The sequence below is a fragment of the Lepus europaeus genome, chromosome 6 (genome assembly GCF_033115175.1).
Source record: "Lepus europaeus isolate LE1 chromosome 6, mLepTim1.pri, whole genome shotgun sequence".
In the NCBI taxonomy this organism is placed as follows: domain Eukaryota; kingdom Metazoa; phylum Chordata; class Mammalia; order Lagomorpha; family Leporidae; genus Lepus; species Lepus europaeus.
The window spans coordinates 67,580,101-67,601,147 of record NC_084832.1 but is presented as its reverse complement, the minus strand read 5'-3'; the positions used below and the strand labels follow the sequence as shown (position 1 = coordinate 67,601,147).

Here is a 21,047-nt window from a genome sequence, read left to right as displayed (position 1 = left end):
TTTAATTGAGAGACAGACAGGTCCCATCATTGAGTCAATCCTCAGATGCTTGCAGTGGCCAGGGCTGAGCTGGGCTGGGTTGAAACTAAGTGCCAGGAACTCCATCCAGAAATTCCACCTGTGTTATAGGAACTCAACCACCTGAGCGGTCACTACTGCCTCCTTGGGTCATTATTACCAGGTAGCTGGAGTCAGGAGCAAGAGCTAGGTATTAAACCCAAGTATACTAATGTGGGATGTGTATGTCTTAACCTGTAAATTAAATGCCTACCCCCTAAGCATTTTTAGAGTTCATTTTGATGTTTTTAAATATGTTCATATTGAAGTTATTGTATTCATTCAATGTCCAGCCATCCCCTTCCCCAACACAAAGGTTTTGGTTAGGGTCTGAGAATCAAGAAAATGTAGAAGTTTAATATGTTAGGATAAAAAAAGGAACAGAAGAAGCACATGAATGTTCCAAAAAAGAAAGTAATTCTTTGTAGTTCTGAAGATCAGGGAAGATCTCGTGGATGGGATCATATTTTTGCTGCACATTATTAAGAGGATTTAGAAGAGGCATTCTAGGCTGGCGCCGCGGCTCACTAGGCTAATCCTCCGCCTGCGGCACCAGCACCCCGGGTTCTAGTCCCGGTTGGGGCGCCAGTTCTGTCCCGGTTGCTTCTCTTCCAGTCCAGCTCTCTGCTGTGGCCTGGGAGTGCAGTGGAGAATGGCCCAAGTCCTTGGGCCCTGCACCCGCATGGGAGACCAGGAGGAGCACCTGGCTCCTGGCTTCGGATTGGCGCTGGCCATGGTGGCCACTTAGGGGGTGAACCAACGGAAAAAGGAAGACCTTTCTCTCTGTCTCTCTCTCTCACACTGTCTAACTCTGCCTGTCCAGAAAAAAAAAAAAAAAGGCATTCTAGGCATATGGGAAAGTGTGATCAGCAAGGGCAAGGTAGAAGAAACAGAGAAGTTGAGAATAGTGATAAAGATGTTATTAGAGATTTTGAATGATATGGAAGGAATGTTGACTTCTCTGAAACCAAAGTAAGCCATTGAAGCTCCTTGAAGACCCCAATAATAGTGAGCCATTATAAAAAGTATGCTGTAGAAAGATTCATCTGTAGCAGTGCTTATGATGGATCAAATATAGAAGAGATGGGAAAAGGAAGACCACATAGGAGTGTTCTGTATATTCCAGGCAAGTGATTATTAGAACCCTGAGGTCATGGGATATTGTTTTTATATTAAATGAAATAGGAAACTGCAAGAAAAATAGGTTTGGAAGTAAGGATTGAAAGATATTTGTATAATTTAGTATTTATAAAAACCATAAAGTTAGTGTCAGTGTTCTTTATTATTTATATAAAAGGAACAAATTTAATGTATTTCATATATACAACTTTAAGAACATAATGATACTTCCCTCCCTACTCTCCCTCCCTTCCTCACTCCCACCCTTTCTTTGTCCTTCTTCCTTTCTTGTTTTTCTTTTCATTTTTGCAGTGACATACTTTTTTTCAAATCAGTTTTTTTTTCTTTTTAAAAAATTTTAATTATATTTAGAAAATTCAATGTGGTTTGTAGATAAAATTTTAGGAACATAATGATGCTCCCTTTCTCCCTCCTTCCCTTTCAATTTACTTATAATAATAACAAGCTTAACCCTCCACTAAATAAAGAATTCAGCAAGTAGTAAATAGAAAAACCACTGTTCCTCAGGAGTGCAGACAAGAGCTAAAAACAAAAACTAAATCATAAAATGTCAATTTCACTCATCCACATTACATATTTTGTACTCTATATGTTAGCTACCACAAATCAGAGAAAACATATTTTTCATTTTAGAACTGGCTTATTTCACTAAGCATAAATATCTCCAGATTTTCATTATTTTTTATAGCTGAATAGTGTTTAATCATGTACATATACCACATTTTCTTTATCCAGTCGTTAGTTGATGGACATGTGGATTGATTCCATGTCTTATCTATTGTGCATTGAGCTGCTAGAAACATGGGAGTACAGATAAATTTTTCGTATGCTTCTTTTACTACTTTTGGGTAAATTCCCAGGATTGGAATGGCTGGGTCTTGTGGTAGATTTATTTTCATATTTCTGAGGAATTGCCACACTGTCTTTCGTAATGTTTGTAAATCACATTAACAAATTGTAGAATAAAAACCATATGCTTATCTCAGTAGCTGCAGAGAAATCATTTGATAAAATACAACTTGATTCATGATACAAACTTTAAACAAATTGTTCATATGAAATATAGCTCACCGCAGTCTAAGCAATATATGACAAACCCACAGCCAGCATCATATTGAATGGGGAAAAGCTGGAAGGATTTCCACTTGGATCTGGAACCAGACAAGGATGCCTACTCTCACCATTACTGTTGAGTCTAGTTGTGGAAATTTTAGTCAGAGCCATTAGGCAGGAAAAAGAAATCAAAGGAATACAACTGGGAAAGGAGGAAGTCAAATTGTCCCCATTTGCAGATGATATTATCCTATGCATAGGGGAACTAAAAGACTCCGCTAAGGGAGTATTGGAACTCATAAGAAAGTTTACCAATGTTGCAGGATATAAAATCAACAAAGAAAAATCAAGTCTTTGTATACTCAAACAATGACATAGCTGAGAAGGAACTTGTAAAATCAGTTGCATTCACAATATCTACAAAATAATTTAAATATGTTGGGATAAACTTAGCCAAGGAGCTTTACATTGAAAATACAAAATATTAAGGAAAGAAATAGTAGAAGACACACAAAAAATGCAAAAATCTTACATGTTCATGCTTTGGAAGAATTAATATCAATAAAATGTTAATACTTCCCAAAGCAATGTACAGATTCCATGCAATCCCAATCAGAATAGAAAAAAACAGCCCTGAAATTCTTATGGAAACAGAAGAGACCCCCAACTAGCTAAAGCAATATTAAACAATAAAAACACAGCAGAAGGCATCACAATATCAGATTTTAAGACATCTTACCAGGTAATTGTAATCAAAATAATCCTGGCACTGGCACAAAAATAGATATATGTTACCAATGGAAGATATTAGAAATCCAGTGATTAATCCGCACGTCTACAACCAACAAGTCTTTGAAAAATGAGCTAAAGTTACTCCCTCGCTGATGAAGGGATAGCCTCTTCAACCAGTGGTGTTGGGAAAATTGGATCTTCACATGCAGAAGTATGAATTAAGACCCTTACATTATACCCTAAAGAAAAATCAACTCAGTGCATCAAGGATCTAAACCTAAATCTGAAACCATCAAATTACTAGAGGAAAACATAGGGGAAATACTAAAAGACATTGGCATAGGCAATGACTTACTGGATAAGACTCCAGAAGCACAGGCAATAAAAGCAAAAATAAACAAATGGGATTACATAAAGCAGAGCAAAGGAAACATACAACAAAATGAAGAGGCAACTAACAGAATAGTAGAAAATATTTGTAATTTTTATATCTGATGAAAGATTAATATCCAGAATACATAAAGAATTCAAGAAATTCAACTACAACAAACTAAACAGTATATTTAAGAAATTGGTAAAGGATATGAGCAGGCATTTTTCAAATGGTGAAATACAAATGGCCAATTGACACATGAAAAGATGCTCAGTATCACTATCCACCCGGGAAATGCAAATAAAAACTACAGTGAGGTTTCACCCCACCCCCTTTATAATAGCTATCATCCAAACATCAAGAAGTAATAAATGCTGGTGAGGATACTTAGAAAAAATGTCATTGTTCTATGAATAGATATCATTTTATATGAATAATGCAAGTAACTGATGACAGAAAGCAAATAATATAAAATATGAGAGAATTTATGCTGATTTAATGAACTGAATTCTGGTTATCTTGGCTGAATAATTTTTAACACATTTGAAAGACTGTATTATTATTGTATATGCTTTTGTAGAAATGTGTCTTCATGAGAATACTGTGATTCTAGGCAGATATCACAGTTTATTCCAGTGATCTGGTAGATGAAGAGAAATCTAGGGGATATGGTTTGTTACTGTTGGAGATGTAGGTAAAAGATAATGTATTGTAAGCATGCTTGAGACAAAATGTGTTGACAAATTTGATTGTAAGCTTCCTTCTTTCATGAAAATAAAGATAATGTGTTATCATTTGTTTTTGTAATATCAATACCTTGATGGTGGGTACAGTTTGTGTTTCTTGTTTAACAGTGTACTTATACAAGGCACTTGCCATAAGGCTTCAGCAGTAAGCAAGGCAGTCATTGCCCTTTGGGACCTACAGAGTAATGAGAATTTAATCAATCGTAAAATTAAATCAAAATAAATTGTGTAGATTGTCAGTAGTTATTAATAGTGTGATAATTATGTGTGATAATTATGAAGATGTGATGCATTGAATCTGAAGCTTTCACATTTTTTGAAATGCATTGAAATGAATTTCTTAGGAACACTTTCTTTTCAGATGATGTGTTTATGCTTTGTTTGTTTGTCAATAGAGAGCAGATCATAAAACAGTCCACTGAATTAGTCTGCAGAGCCTATGGTGAAGTGTATGCAGCTGTGATGAATCCCATCAATGAGTACAAAGATCCAGAGAGCATTCTACACCGATCGCCGCAGCAAGTGCAGACACTTCTTTCCTGATTGTCTTGTTTATTTTGTTGGCAAGGTTTTACATCCCTAGAACACTAAAGATTGTCATTTTTAAGGCTATTAATTTTCACTTTTAAATTTGATAGAATTTTATTTGTAATGTACAACTGTAGGTTGAAATAATTTCCTTTTTTCTCAATAAACTGAAAGTAAGATAATGTGTTGGCCTGAGTTGGTACTGCTCCATATCTGCCTTTTTATAGAGATGTTGTGAGCTGCCTTTCTATCTCTGCACTTTGTTATTGATTCTGTAACATAAGTGTATGACAAAAGGAAGATGAGAGGTGCAAATGTTTTTAAGACTATTTTTTTTTAACTTTTATTTAATGAATATAAATTTCCAGTGTACAGCTTATGGATTACAATGGCTTCCCCCTCCCATAACTTCCCTCCCACCCGCAACCCTCCCCTCTCCCGCTCCCTCTCCCCTTCCATTTGCATCAAGATTCATTTTCAATTCTCTTTATATACAGAAGATCAATTTAGTATAAAGATTTCAACAGTTTGCACCCACATAGAAACACAAAGTGAAACATACTGTTTGAGTACTAGTTATAGCATTAAATCAAAATGTACAGCACATTAAGGACAGAGATCCCACATGAGGAGCAAGCGCACAGTGGCTCCTGTTGTTGACCATTTTTAAAATTAATAGCATATAAAAATTGTCTGCACTTAACAATTAGTATATTTCCTAATAAATATCTCTTTATCTAAAGATTCATGCCCTTTCTTATTGGCTATTAATGTTAGTAGTTTTGCTTCATAGCTTTTTTGAATCCTACCTATGTCTTTGTCCCCAAAATAACTGCCTGAAATTGTTAGAAGAAAGACAAAGGACGGTGGATTGTGCTGCTTATGTACATAGCAGGGAGTTCTGCATTGTACATAATTGACTACATATTTGCTTGTGAATGTAGATGTACAGTTAGCAAAAAGGAAAAATGAGAGGGAAATCATTTAAATAGAGTGGATTCCAGTCAGGTTTCCTTGGGGATAACTCAAGGTAGAGCTTAACACTTTAGCTGAGTTTTAGGTCAGTACACATCCTGGACTGCGTGTTTAAAGATTGGTGTTTGCTGTATAGTGTGGACCCTACATCCACAAACTTGCTCTGATGTTGAAAACAAAGAAGCAATGGTCTTCTTGTATACCAGCAGAGAGATTGCCAGAAGAATAGTTGCTAGTGGGCAGCAGGTCTGCTTCCCAGAGTGTGGCTTGGCCTCTGACTTTAGAATTGTTTTTCTTTTAATTATTTTATTAACTATAGTTGTACATGTTTATAGGCTACATTATGACATTTCAGTATAATTCTATATTGTGTGTACTGATCAAATCAGAGTAATCAGCATTTCCCTTTCTTTGACATTACTTTATGATGAGAAGCTTGAATCTTCTTTATTTATTCATAGATCATATAATTGGTTACTCTGAACTGAGCAACGTTCGGAATCACTGTAGTTTTTAAAAAACTGCATCTCTGTATGTTTGATGTGGCTAACAGTTCTTAATAGCAAAAAAAGAAAAATTGAATTCCTGGTAGAGAAAAGAAGTAGTCCTTAATTTATGAATGATAAAGCTGAGGCACAAAGGAAAAAATTGACTTTTTAAAGATTTATTTATTTGAAAGGGTTAAAAAAGCAGAGGCAGAGAGAGAGACAAGTCTTCCATCTGCTGGTTCACTCCCCAAATGGCTGCAATGAGGATATGACCTAAAGCTGGGCCGATCCAAAGCCAGAGCCAGGAGCTTCTTCCCACATGGGTGCAGGAACTCGGGGACTTAGGCTGTCTTCTATGGCTTTCCCAGACCATAGCAGAGAGCTGTACCAGAAATGGAGCAGCTGGGAGTCCAACCATCACCCAGATAGGATGCTGACACTGCAGGTGGCAGCTTCACCTGCTACGCAACAGTGGCCACCCCAAATATTAATTATTTGAAAATATTTGTAAATTAGTAATAAAATTTGTAGAACATGTTTTTTTTTTAACCTGTCTGAAGTTTATAATTGTTTATAACTAATATGATTCTTTGGAGTAAGAATGATTGCTGATATATCATCCATTCTGGTATAAAATTTTATTTTTGGTCTTTCTCCTTCAATGAGTAAATGTGACATGTAAAAGAAAATAAAGTATAAGGCCGGCGCCGCAGCTCAGTAGGCTAATCCTCCGCCTAGTGGCGCCAGCACACCAGGTTCTAGTCCCGGTCGGGGCGCTGGATTCTGTCCTGGTTGCCCCTCTTCCAGGCCAGCTCTCTGCTGTGGCCCGGGAGTGCAGTGGAGGATGGCCTAAGTCCTTGGGCCCTGCACCCCATGGGAAACCAGGAGAAGCACCTGGCTCCTGCCTTCGGATCAGTGCAGTGCGCGGGCCGCAGTGTGCCGGCTGCGGTGGCTATTGGAGGGTGAACCAACGGCAAAGGAAGACCTTTCTCTCTCTCTCTCTCTCTCTCACTGTCCACTCTGCCTGTCAAAATAAATAAATAAATAATAAAAAAAGAAAATAAAGTATAATTTAAATTTTACATAACTTATTTCTACTACAAAAACAATATTGACACTTTACCATTTGTGGATTCCTTTGTTTTCTAGAAAAAATGTATTTTACCTCTTACCTGATTTACTCAAAAGATTGAACTATTTTGAGTAGCAGTCTTTGGAGTGTTTTTTTTACACATCAAGGAGTTTTTGGAAAATGTGCAAATAGGAAAAGGAAGCATAATTATGTGCCTCATAACAATGTTTTGTTAATGATGAAATGACCATTAGAATACCATGAGATTATAACAGAGTTGAAAAATTCCTAGAACTTAGGGAAATCATGTTATATGTTATGCATTACTAATATGTTTGTGGTGATGCTGGCATAAACATACTTGCTGTGCTTCTAGCTGTATAAAAGTATTGCCACTAAATTAAGTATAGTACATAATACTTGATAATGATAAACAACTGTTTCATTGGTTTGTTATTTACTGTGGGTTTTATCTTACCATGTATTCCTTATTTAATGTTTACTATAAAGCAGTATGCTGTGTTATTCTGTCAGCAACCTTCTTATATATGTTGCTTACTGCATCTCTGTTGCAGCATCTCTTGTGCCTGATTTAATCTCATGTTGTCCTGTTCATCATGGCCCCTGAACAAACATAATCCAGTGCTAGTGTTATCAGTAAGAGACTAAATAGCCTAGGTATATAGTGGCCTATCCTGTCTAGGTTTATGTAAAAACATTCTATGATTTCACACAGTGACACACCTCACAAGGCATTTCTGATAGTGTGTCCCCATCAATAATGATAATTATAATCATAGAAAATTTTATAAAGTGTAAAACAGTTATACACTACTTTTGGGTACACATATGGTAAAGCTGTAAGGGAAACAGGAATTGATTATGGACCATAAACATACAGGATTGTTGAAATGAATGATCATGTTCTGTTAGACTTGGTTGTTGGTATGTGTTACTTGTTTAAATATTCTTTAACATTCATTATTATATGAATTCTCATTGTATATTTCACAACTTAAAAAAGGTTGTTTAAGTATTTTGTTAGCATAAGGCCTTGACTAAAGTTAGAACTCAACACAGGGTGAGTATCTGTTACCTGAAATGCTTAGGACCAGAAGTTCCTTGCTTTCAAGTTTTTGAATATTTTAATATATATACTGTGATTTGCTATGGATGGAACCAAGTCTAAAACAGAATTTATTTATGTTACTTATACATACAGACTGAATGTGATTTTATACGATTATTTTAGTGTACCTTTGATCCATCACATGATATCAAGGTGTGGAATTTTCCATTGTGGCATTGTGTAAGTGCTCATGAAGTTTCAGATTATGGCTTTTGAGATTATTGATGTTCAACCTGTATGTGTGTGTGTGTGTGTGTGTATAAAATCACTGTTACTACTATTCAGGTTTATTTAGTACCATCTAAGATTCAAGATCTGTGATAAATATCAGAGTTTTAAATATTAGCAAACCATGTCAGTAGGGAATCCTCTATCTTGTAGAGATGTATTTACATGTATTATAAATAATGTAATTTGGTAGAGTGCTTATGCATGTAAGTAAGAGGAAGAAATGAATAGCATAATCTTTTTTTAATTCAGTTCAATGAATATACTTGTTATTGAAGTCCTGGAGATCTCAGAAAACTAAATTTCAAGCAACAACTCTAGAGTTTTTATTCTGAGATGATTACAATGACTGGGTCCCTTTAACTATTTGGTCAAGATGTAAAATTGTCTAGCAGCATGATGACCTCTGCAACAAATGATGGATTAAGAAATTGCAAATTCTGCCCCTCCATAATGCAACACCAAAACTGGCCTGCCTGCAAAAAACTCAAAATCAACCTTTCCAAATCTCTGGAAACTATTTGAAAGCTTACACCCACCTGGGTTATTAAAAAAAAAAAAAGACTGAATTTTTGTCAGAACAGCGAGCATTGTGGTGTTTAATTTATATTCGTTCCATACCTTGTTCTAAGCTCAGTAGTATCTTTAAAAGAATATCCTGCATTCCTCATAACAGGAAAGGTAGAATGAACCTTGCTTGCAGATTGTTCATATTTTATCTGACTGGTGATCATTCAGAAGGCTTGTTTTTGTCTTATTTGAAATTCATCCAGTGTAAATCCACTGTCTAGAGCACATGTATCTAACACATTTATTGATAAATGTCCTAGCCACTGCTACCTGAAGAAGTGAATTAATTATATCAAATAATAAAGTAACTGAAAAGATTTGGGAATGAGATATTCATAAGGACATTGAAACTGTGACACATCCTTAGGGATCTAAAAGGCTATGTGCATGTTTGGGAGTGTGTTTCTGAGCATCCTCAGTAAAGGCCAAAGATACCCCAAGATCTCACCTCTACTTGACCTTGAGTTTTTGTGCAAGTAGTAAATGGAGGCTGAAGAAAGTCAGAACTTGCCTGGCTGAATGTTGAAGGCGTGCCACAACATGCACACTGAGCACTTAAAACTGAGCAATTCTTTAGTTATTGGCATGAAAGTAAATCTTTATTCAAACTTTAGCTGATAGTCAAGCTAGTAGATTAGATACTTATGTGATCACAACATTAAAATATAGATTTTACAGAATAAGTCATTAAAACACAATCACATATACAAAAGTTCATAAAGACACACAATCACAAGTATTTTAAAAGGCAGCAATAATGTAGCTGTGAAGTGGAAGTATATGACTTCCAGAATGGATACATTATCATATTTAAAGTATCTACTATTTTTTCAAGGAAAAAATAAACACCCAAAGTATGACTTATAGGCAGGAAAAGTAGTCAATAAAAACTGTCCTTGAGGAAGGCCAGATACTGAACTTTCTATACAGACTGAAGCTATTCTAAATATGTTTAGGAGTTAAGGAAAATATTTCTGAAGAACTAAAGGAAAGTGTGAAAACACTCACACATAGAGAATAAATATGAAAATTATAAAACAAGTTTCTATAAAGTTATAAATTCTAAAAATTATACTTTATACCTATGGCAGAATAGTGAGGGCGCACACTGATAGTCCAGGAAAAGATAGTTCAATAAAAGTGGAGTTACTGTAGTCTCAGGAAAAGGCTCGGGCAAAAATTGCAGAGGAAACTTCTGGATCTAGTGGATGTGACACGGAGGACCTTTGGGGAGAACAAGGACGCCCACGGTGTGGAAGACCAGCCCCAGAAACTGCATGCCAGCACTAGAAGGGGAGGTGAGACAAAACCTCAGTAACCCGAGACATTGGCAGGGGAAGGCAGAAAGAGCCTAGAGGGAACGAGGCTTGAAGCCCCGCTGGGGAAAGTTCACCAGGCTGAATGGAGGAGAGAAAAAAAAATGAATAAATAAGGGGAACCGGCACGGACACTAGCCCCTCTCTTTACTCGCCTTACAAAGCCGAGCAAGACAAAGAGCAGGTGCCCGCCATCAACCAAGCAGAAAAACCTGACTCTGGTGGGGAGAAATAACAGGAGGTTAGGACCTAGTGAAAGTGTGGAGCTAACGAACTGAGACTTTGAAAATCTGAGGGTGGGCGAGAGAATTCACTGAGTACACAAACTCGGAAACCTTGGCAACCAGGTGAGAGACTGCAGAGAAATTTGAGACCACACTGAGGGCTGCATAAACCCTTTGTGTGGTTCCTGGGATACAGCAGATGAATACCCACCGGGGCCAGATTTCATACATCAACTACCCTCAATTCCACTCAGCTGTGTGGAATTACTTCCCTTCTGAGCCAAAAAAAAAAAAAAAAAAAAGCGAGAGCGAGCGAGTGAGAGAACAACCTGGGTGAGTCACCTTTGGCACATCCTTAACCCTGAAGAACAAAACAAAGCTCTCTGGCCACATCCATCCCAGCCTCTAAGGATCCATCAAAAGCAGACAGTCCACTTAATCTAGAGTCATAGTATAACGAGAAAAAGCACTACAGCGAAGACACCAAAGAATATCTTCAATATGCCAAAAAACAATGTAGAAACCGAGGTAACAAGAACAAGGAAGACATTATGACACCTCCAAATGAAAAAGACACCCCAATTCAAGATTATGAAGATGATGAGATAGAAGAAATGCAAGAAGCGGATCTCAAAAAATGGATAAAACATTAGGAAGTTCTCAAAAACAAATTCTTGAACTACAGAAATCCTTACTGGACAGGATAGAAAATCTCTCTCGCAAAAATGTTTTAAGGAGGAATCAAAATGAAATGAAGCAACTAGTAGAACATGAAACTGTGATAGTGATGAGAAATCATAATGAAATGAAGAATTCAATAGATCAAATGACAAACACATTAGAAAGCCTTAAAAACAGAATGGGTGAAGCAGAAGAGAGACTTAGAAGACAGAGAACAGGAAAGGAAACAGGCAAACCACAGAAAGAAGAGGAAATTAGAAATCTAAAAAATATTGTCAGGAATCTACAGGATACTATCAAAAAACCCAACATTCGGGTTCTAGAAGTTCTTGAAGGCATGGAGAGAGAGAAAGGATGAGAAGGCCTTTTTAGTGAGATACTAGCAGAAAATTTCCCAGGTTTGGAGAAGGACAGAGACATCCTAGTACAGGAAGCTCATAGAACCACTAATAAGCATGACCAAAAGAGATCCTCACCACGACACATTGTAATTAAACTCATCACAGTGAAACATAAAGATAAGATCCTAAAATCTGCAAGAGAGAAACGTCAGATAACTCTCAGAGGATCTCCAATTAGACTCAGAGCTGACTTCTCATCAGAAACCCTACAAGCTAGGAGAGAATGGCGAGACATAGCCCAGGTACTACGAGAGAAAAACTGCCAGCCCAGAATATTATATCCTGCAAAGCTCTCATTTGTGAATGAAGGTGAAATAAAGACTTTTCATAGCAAACAGCAATTGAAAGAATTTGTCACCACTCGTCCAGTCCTGCAAAAAATGCTTAAAGATGTGCTACACACAGAAACACGGCCATCAATATGAAAGAAGTTAAAGGAAGAAAACGTACTAGTAAAAGGTCATAGGAAGCTCAAGCATATACTAGAAAATATCTTTGGGAAAATGACAGGGCAAAGTCACTACTTATCAGTAGTCACATTGAACATTAATGGACTTAACTCTCCATTTAAAATGCACAGACTGGCTGAATGGATTAAGGAACAAAACCCATCTATTTGCTGCCTACAAGAAACACATCTTTCCAACAAAGATGCATGCAGACTGAAAGTGAAAGGTTGGAAAAAGATATTCCATGCCAACAGAAACCAAAAAAAAAAAAAAAAAAAGCAGGTGTAGCCATATTAATATCAGACAAAATAAACTTTAACACAAAAACTGTTAAGAGAGACAAAGAGGGACACTATATAATGATTAAGAGTTCAATTCAGTAGGAAGATGTGACTATTATAAATGTATATGCACCTAATTACAGGGCACTGGTTTATTTAAAAGGTATGTTAAGGGACTTAAAGGGAGACTTAGATTCCAGTACAATAGTACTGGGGGACTTCAATACTGCACTCTCAGAAACAGATCATCTGGACAGAACATCAACAAGGAAACAGCAGATTAAATTGACACTATTGCCCAAATGGATCTAAGAGATATCTACAGAACTTTCAATCCTACATCTAAAGATTTTACATCTTCTCAGCAGTGCATGGAACCTTCTCTAGGACTGACCACGTACTAGACCATAAAGCAAGTCTCAGCAAATTTAAAAGAATTAGAATCATACCATGCAGCTTCTCAGACCACAGAAGAATGAAGATGCAAATTAGCAACTCAGGAGTCCCTAGAGAGTATGCAAACACATGGAGACTGAACAATATGCTCCTGAATGAACAATGGGTCATAGAAGAAATGAAAAGAGAAATAAAAAACTTTCTGGAATTAAGTGAGGATAACAACACAGCGTATCAAAACCTATGGGATATGGCAAAAGCAGTGTTGAGAGGAAAGTTTATAGCAATAGGTGCCTACATCAAGAAATTGGAAAGGCACCAAATAAATGAGCTTTCAACACATCTCAAGGATCTAGAAAAACTGCAGCAAACCAGACCCAAATCTAGTAGGAGAAGAGAAATAATTAAAATCAGAGAAGAAATCAACAGCATTGAAGCCAAAAAAAAAAAAAATACAAAAAATCAGGCAAGCGAAGAGCTGTTTTTTTGAAAAAATGAATAAAATTGACACACCATTGGCTCAACTAACTAAAAAAAGAAGAGAAGAGAAAAGACCCAAATCAATAAAATCAGAGATGAAAAAGGAAATGTAATAACAAACACCACAGAAATAAAAAAGAATCATCAGAAATTACTACAAAGAGTTGTATGCCAGCAAACAGGGAAATCTATCAGAAATAGATACATTCCTAGACACATGCAACCTACCTAAATTGAACCATGAAGACACAGAAAATTTAAATAGACCCATAACTGAATCAGAAATAGAAAATAGTAATAAAGGCCCTCCCAACAAAGAAAAGCCCAGGGACCGATGGATTCACTGCTGAATTCTACCAGACATTTAAAGAACTAACTCCATTTCTTCTCAAACTATTCAGAGCAATCGAAAAGATGGAATCCTCCCAAATTCTTTCTATGAAGCCAGCATCACCTTAATTCCTAAGCCAAAGAAAGATGCAGCATTGAAAGAAAATTACAGACCAATATCCCTGATGAACATAGATGCAAAAATCCTCAATAAAATTCTCACCAATAGAATACAACAACACATCAGAAAAATCATCCACCCAGAACAAGTGGGATTTATCCCTGGTATGCAGGGATGGTTCAATGTTCGCAAAACAATCAATGTGATACATCACATTAACAGACTGCAGAAGAAAAACCATATGATTCTCTCAATAGATGCAGAGAAAGCATTTGATAAAATTCAACACCCTTTCATGATGAAAACCCTAAGCAAAATGGGTATAGAAGGAACATTGCTCAATATAATCAAAGCAATTTATGAAAAACCCACAGCCAGCATCCTATTGAATGGGGAAAATGGAAGTATTTCCACTGAGATCTGGTACCAGACAGTGATGCCCACTCTCACCACTGCTCTTCAATATAGTTCTGGAAGTTTTAGCCAGAGCTATTAGGCAAGAAAAAGAAATTAAAGGGATACAAATTGGGAAGGAAGAACTCAAACTATCCCTCTTTGCAGATGATATGATTCTTTATTTAGGGGACTCAAAGAACTCTACTAAGAGACTATTGGAACTCATAGAAGAGTTTGGCAAAGTAGCAGGATATAAAATAAATACACAAAAATCAACAGCCTTTGTATACACAGGTAATGCCATGGTTGAGAAAGAACTTCTAAGATCAATCCCATTCCAATAGCTACAAAAACAATCAAATACCTTGGAATAAACTTAACCAAGGATGTTAAAGATCTCTATGATGAAAACTACAAAACCTTAAAGAAAGAAATAGAAGAAGATACCAAAAAATGGAAAAATCTTCCATGCTCATGGATTGGAAGAATCAACATCATCAAAATGTCCATTCTCCCCAAAGCAATTTATAGATTCAATGCGATACCAAAGACATTCTTCACAGATCTAGAAAAAATGATGCTGAAATTCATATGGAGGTGCAGGAGACCTCGAATAGCTAAAGCGATTTTGTACAACAAAAAGTTGGAGGCATGGCAGTACTCTATAGAATACTATACAGCAGTCAAAAACAATGAAATCCAGTCATTTGCAACAAAATGGAGGAATCTGGAAAACATCATGCTGAGTGAAATAAGCCAGTCCCAAAGGGACAAATATCATTTGTTCTCCCTGATTGGTGAGAAGTAACTGTGCACTTAAAAGCAAACCTGTTGAAGTGCAATGGACACTATGAGAAACGGTGACCTGATCACCCCTTGCCCTGACTGTTGATGAACAACTTAATACGTTATCCCTCTGAGTATTTTTTTTGTTTGTTCTACTTAATACTATTGGTTTAATTCTATAATTAATACACAGTTATTCTTAAGTGTTGAAACTTAGCTGAAAAGTGATCCCTGTTAAATATATGAGTGGGAATAAGAGAGGCAAGAGATGTACAATTTGGGACATGCTCAAGCTGACTTGCCCCAAACGGTAGAGTTAGAAACATACCAGGGGATTCCAATTCAATCCCATCAAGGTGGCATGTACCAATGCCATCTCACTAATCCATTTGATCAATTTCTGTTCACAATTGATCATAATGATATGACTAAGAATCAAAGGGATCACATAAACAAGACTAGTGTCTGAAAATACTAACCGATAGAACAAAAAAGGGAGAGAATTATCCAACATGCGAAGCGAGATACACAGCAGACTCTTTGAATGGCAGACGTCCTAAACAGCACTCTGGCCTCAGAATCAGCCCTTAAGGCATTTGGATCCGGCTGAAAAGCCCATAAGTGTATTTCAGGCATGGAAAGTGAAGACACTCTGGAAAAAAAAATGACCTAAATGAAAGATCTCCGCAAGTGAGATCCCAGTGGAAAGAACAGATCATCAAAGAAGGAGGTACCTTTCTCTGAAGGGAGGAGAGAACTTCCACTTTGACTATGACCTTGTCTAAATATGATAAGAGTCGGTGAACTCAAAAGGCTTCCATACCCTTGGCAACTCATTACAAGAGCCTAGGGTGATTACTGATGCCATAAACAAGAGTGTCAATTTATTAAGTCAACAACAGGAGTCACTGTGCACTTACTCCTCATGTAGGATCTCTGTCCTTAATGTGCTGTACATTGTTATTTAATGCTATAACTAGTACTCAAGCAGTATTTTTCACTTTGTGTTTCTATGTGGGGGCAAACCATTTAGATCTTTACTTAATATATACTAAACTGATCTTCTGTATATAAAGATAATTGAAAATGAATCTTGATGTGAATGGAAGGGGAGAGGGAGCAGGAAAGGGGAGGGTAGCAGATGGGAGGGAAGTTATGGGGGGGGGGAAGCCATTGTAATCCATAAGCTGTACTTTGGAAATTTATATTCATTAAATAAAAGTTAAAAAATATAAGATGTCTAATAAGAATTATTTGTTGGCATGAGAATTGCAAAACATAAAAAATTCACTAGGGATTCAAAACATCTTTGAGTAGATAGGGAAAATGGTCAGAAAAATTGAAAGTCAGTTGAGATGATTCAGCATGAGGAAAAGAAAGAAAGAATGTGAAAATAGCCTCAGAAACCTGTGGGATACTACAAACAATAGATGTATAATGGGAATCTCAAAAAGAAAACAGAGAGTGGAAATATATTTGTAAAAATGTCAGAAAAATACAAAGTTTGAAAAAAATCACACATTCAAGAAGTTCAGTGAAATTTAAGTAGATCTGCATTGAGATAAAATCAAAATCAAACTGCCAAAAGCCAGACTAAGACGAATTCTTAAAATAGCAAGAGACAGGTAACTGATTATATTCAAGTGTACTTGATTTCTCAAAAGAAACCATAAAGCTGAAGGAACTGGGTGGCATATTCAGAGTGCTGAAAGAAAAAAAATTTCTGTGCTCACAAAATGGGAAATGTAGGATAATTAAGACATTCTCTGATTAAGAAAAACTGAGAGTTCATTACTGGCAGACTCCCTAAATTAATACTGATCAGGGTTGTTGAGGCTGGAATGAAAGGATATTAAATAGTATCTTGATCCAACAAAAGAAATAAAGAAAATGGAAGATTTGCAAAATGCTATAATCTAGTTTGATTTTATAGATATCTCTGGGATGCTTCACGTAACAACAGAATACACAACCTTCTCAAATGCCTTTGCAACATTCTTTAAGGTAGACTATATGTTAGGCCACAACATAAATGTCAATAAAATTTAAAAGATTCAAGTCATAGAAAATATGTTCTCCAATCACAATGACATGAAATTAGAAATTAACAAGGAAAGCCTTGAAAACACACATCAGTGTTGAAATTGAACAGCATGCTTGTAGCCAGTGAGTCAGAGAAGGAATCACAAAGAAAATTAGACAATATTTTGAAAAGAATAAAAATTTTGTATGAAACAGCATACAAAACCTGATACAACAAAAATAGTGCAGGGAAATTTTTTGCCTACATTAAAGAAGAAACAAATTAGTGACCTTATATCTTAAACTACAAAAAGAACTGTGAACTAAAGATAATGCAAGAGGGGTGGGGGTGGGGTCCCAATATGGCAGTATAGAACAGGACGATCTGAATCACACAGGGAAAAATAGTTAAAGAGGGAAGATACCTGCCAGAGACAGAGCCATGTGAAATTCATGACAGGAAGCCCAGGAGGCCAACACAGACTGGGCAGGTCCACACTGAAAGAGCAAATAAGAAAAGGAAGCAGCAGAGGTGCATATTGGGGAAGCTGGCACAAGCCCCCAGTGGACCATGTTAGTCAGGAAACAATGAATCCACAGAGAAGCGAATAGCAGCAGGAGGGGGAACTTGGAAATCTGTTTTTGAAGTTCCATGCAGGAAAACGAAGGTAAAGAAAAGCCAACAGAGAGGTCTGAAACTCTACCCCTCCCCACCCAGACCTGCAGCCAGCCAATAGAAGCCATTTTGTCTGATTACATTTTTTAACACAAGAAGAGTACAGCAGCCTTTATCTCCTGAGCACATGCCCATCAATTGCGGGGGCCACCTCACCATACCCCCTACCCAGGAACAAAGTTCACAACATTTCCAAAGAATTTCTTCACAACACAAGCCATACTACAAGAAGTTCTGAGCATGTTCCATCAACCACTGAGAAGCAAGCCAGATCCCAGTAGGTGGGGTGAAGTGCTCTGGAGCTCCTACCGGCTTACACCATGATTGAGATATGAGCAAGGCTCCAATAGATGGCACTCTTGCTTCTACTGGAAATGCACAAGCACATAGCAGCTCATATCAGAAAGAAACCTCACAAGAAAATCTCCACAGACAAAAAAAATTACACAAATGCCGAAAAGCAAAGGAGAAACCCTAAATAAGAATAAGGAAGACACTATCAGCCACCCGAAGGAACATCACAACACTTAAATAATAGAAGGTGAAGATGAAGAGATCGAGGATATGCCAGAAAAGGAATTCAGAAAATATTGTCAGATTACTTAGAAGCAATCAGAAGCAAATTCATGATATAAATGAAAAGTGCTCGCAAGAAATTGAGATATCAAAGAGAAGTCAGAATGAAATACTAGAAATGAAGAATTAAGTAGATCAAATAAACAATGCAGTGGAAAGCCTTAATAACATAATAGGTGAGAGAAGAAAGAATATCAGAACTAGAAGTCAAAATTCTGTAAATATTACAGTCAGACCAAAAGAAAAAAAGAAGAGGAAATTAGAAAATTAAAAAGCACCATTGGAGATCTACAAATACGATCAAGCAATCCAAGACACAGATCCTAGGAGTCCCAGAAGGTGTGAAAAGAGGAAAAGGATTAGAAGGCCTTCTTAATGAAATAATAACAGAAAACTTCCCAAATCTGGAAAAAGAGACATCTACGTACTGGAAGTACATAGAACTCTCAATAGACATGACCAGAAAAGATCTTTACCATTACACATTTTAGTAAAGCTCTCAACAGTAAAACATAAGGAAAAGATCTTAAAATGTGCATGAGAGAAATACCAAATCACACTCAAAGGAAACCCAATCAGACTACTCTGGGATTCTCATGAGAAACCCTACAGGCAAGGAGACGTTGATAAGATATATTGCAATTCTTAAGAGAAAAATCCTGTCAACAAAGAATACCGTACCCTGCAATGCTCTCATTTATGAATGAAGCAGGAATAAACATCTTCCACAACAAACAGAAATTTAAAGAATTTATAACTACTCATCCAGCCCTACAAAAGATGCTCAAGGATGTGCTATGCATAGAAACAAGAAACTGGAACATACTCTGAAAGAAGATGAACTCAGAAAATGACCCAGTGAAAGCAGAAGGGAACACAAAATACAGAATTCAGACTATTTACGGAAACATGGCAGCACAAAGTCAGTACTTAGCAACAGTCACCATGATTGTAAGTGGTCTCAACTCCCTAGTTAAAAGACACAGACTGGCTGAATGAACTAAAAAACAAAACTCATCCATCTGCTGCCTACAAGAAATACATCTTGCCAACAAATATGCACACAGGCTGAAAATGAAAGGATGGAAAAAGATAATCCATGCTAAGAGAAACCAAAAAAGAGCTGGTGTTGTCATCCTAAAATCAGACAAAATAGACTGTAACACAAAACTATTAAAAGAGACAAAGAAGGGCACTATATAATGATTAAAGGATCAATTCATCAGGAAGATGTGACTATTATAAATGTGTATGCCTCTAATTACAGGGCACCAGGCTACCTAAAAGAAATCTTAATGGATTTAAAGGGAGAGGTAGACTCATATACACTAGTAATGGGGGACTTCAATACCCCACTGTCAGCAATGGACAAATCAACCAGACAGAAAATCAACAAGGTGGCAACATACTTAATCAACACTAGAGACCAAATAGACCTAGAAGATATCTACAGAGCCTTCCACCTTACAGCCACAGAATACACATTTTTCTTACAAGTGCATGGAACTTTCTCTAGGAATGACCACATGTTAGTCCATAAAATAAGTCTCAGCAAATTCAAAAGAGTTGAAATCATACCATGCATCTTCTCAGACCACTGTGCAATGAAACTGAAAGGCAACAACTCAGGAATCTCAGGAACACATGCAAACATGGAGACTCAGCAACACAGTCCTGAATGAACAGTGGGCCATAGAAGAAGTCAAAAGAGAAATAAAAAAATTTCTGGAAATAAATGAAGATGACAATACAACATATCAAAACTTATGGGATACAGCAAAAGTAGTGTTAAGAGGAAAGTTTATAGCAATCAGTGCCTACATCAGAAAATTGGAAAGATACCAAATAAATGAACTATCAGTGTACCTCAAGGATCTAGAAGAACAACAGCAAACCAAACCCAAAACTAGTAGGAGAAAAGAAATAATTGAAATTAGAAAAGAAATCAACAAAATTGAAACCAATAAAACAATACAAAAGATCGGCAAAATGAAGAGCTGCTTTTTGAAAAAAATAAAAATTGGCACACCACTGACCCCACTAACCAACAAAAGGAGAGAGAAAACCCAAATCAATAAGATAAAAGACAAAAAAGGAAATGTAACAACAGACACCATAGAAATAAAAAGAATCATCAGAAACTATTACAAATAGCTGTATTCTAACAAACTGGGAAACCTAGCAGAAATGGATAGATTCCTTGACACATACAACCTACATATATTGAGCAATGAAGACATAGAAAACCTAAAGAGATCCATTTGCAAGACAGAAATTGAATGAATAATAAAGGTCCTTCCAACAAAGAAAAGTCCAGGACAAAATGTCTTAACTGCTGAATTCAACCAGATATTTAAAGAAGAAATAACTATTCTTCTAAGGTTCTTCTAAATTCTTTATCTGAAGCCAGCATCACCTTAATTTCTAAACTTGGAAAAGACACAACAGAGAATGAGAACTACAGATCAATTTCTCTGATGAACATATATGCAAAAATCCTCAACGAAAGTCTGGCCAATTTAATCCAATAACCCATCAGAAAGATCAGCCACCTAGACCAAGTTTGATTTATCTCTGGTATGCAGGTATGGTTAAACATTCACAAATCAATCAATCAATCAATGTGATACATCACATCAACAAACTGAAGAATAAAAACTATATGATTATCTCAATAGATGCAGAGAAAGCATTTGACAAAATGCAACACCGTTTCATGATGAAAACTCTAAGCAAATTAGGTATAGAAGGAACATTCTTCAACACAATCAAGGCAATTTATGACAAACCCATGGCCAGAATCCTACTGAATGAGAAAAAG

At 36.5% G+C, this 21,047-nt stretch overlaps 1 protein-coding gene across 1 annotated transcript in view; it reads left to right on the top strand.

Moving 5' to 3' along the window:
• The window catches only part of COG6 (component of oligomeric golgi complex 6), a 105,385-nt gene extending 100,380 nt beyond the window's left edge, over nt 1–5,005 (top strand). The window contains exon 19 of the mRNA XM_062195357.1: nt 4,497–5,005. Within this exon, the coding sequence (XP_062051341.1) occupies nt 4,497–4,644 (148 nt within the window). The 3' untranslated portion in view covers nt 4,645–5,005. The remainder of the gene's footprint in view (nt 1–4,496) is intronic.
• The last annotated feature ends 16,042 nt before the right edge of the window (nt 5,006–21,047 follow it).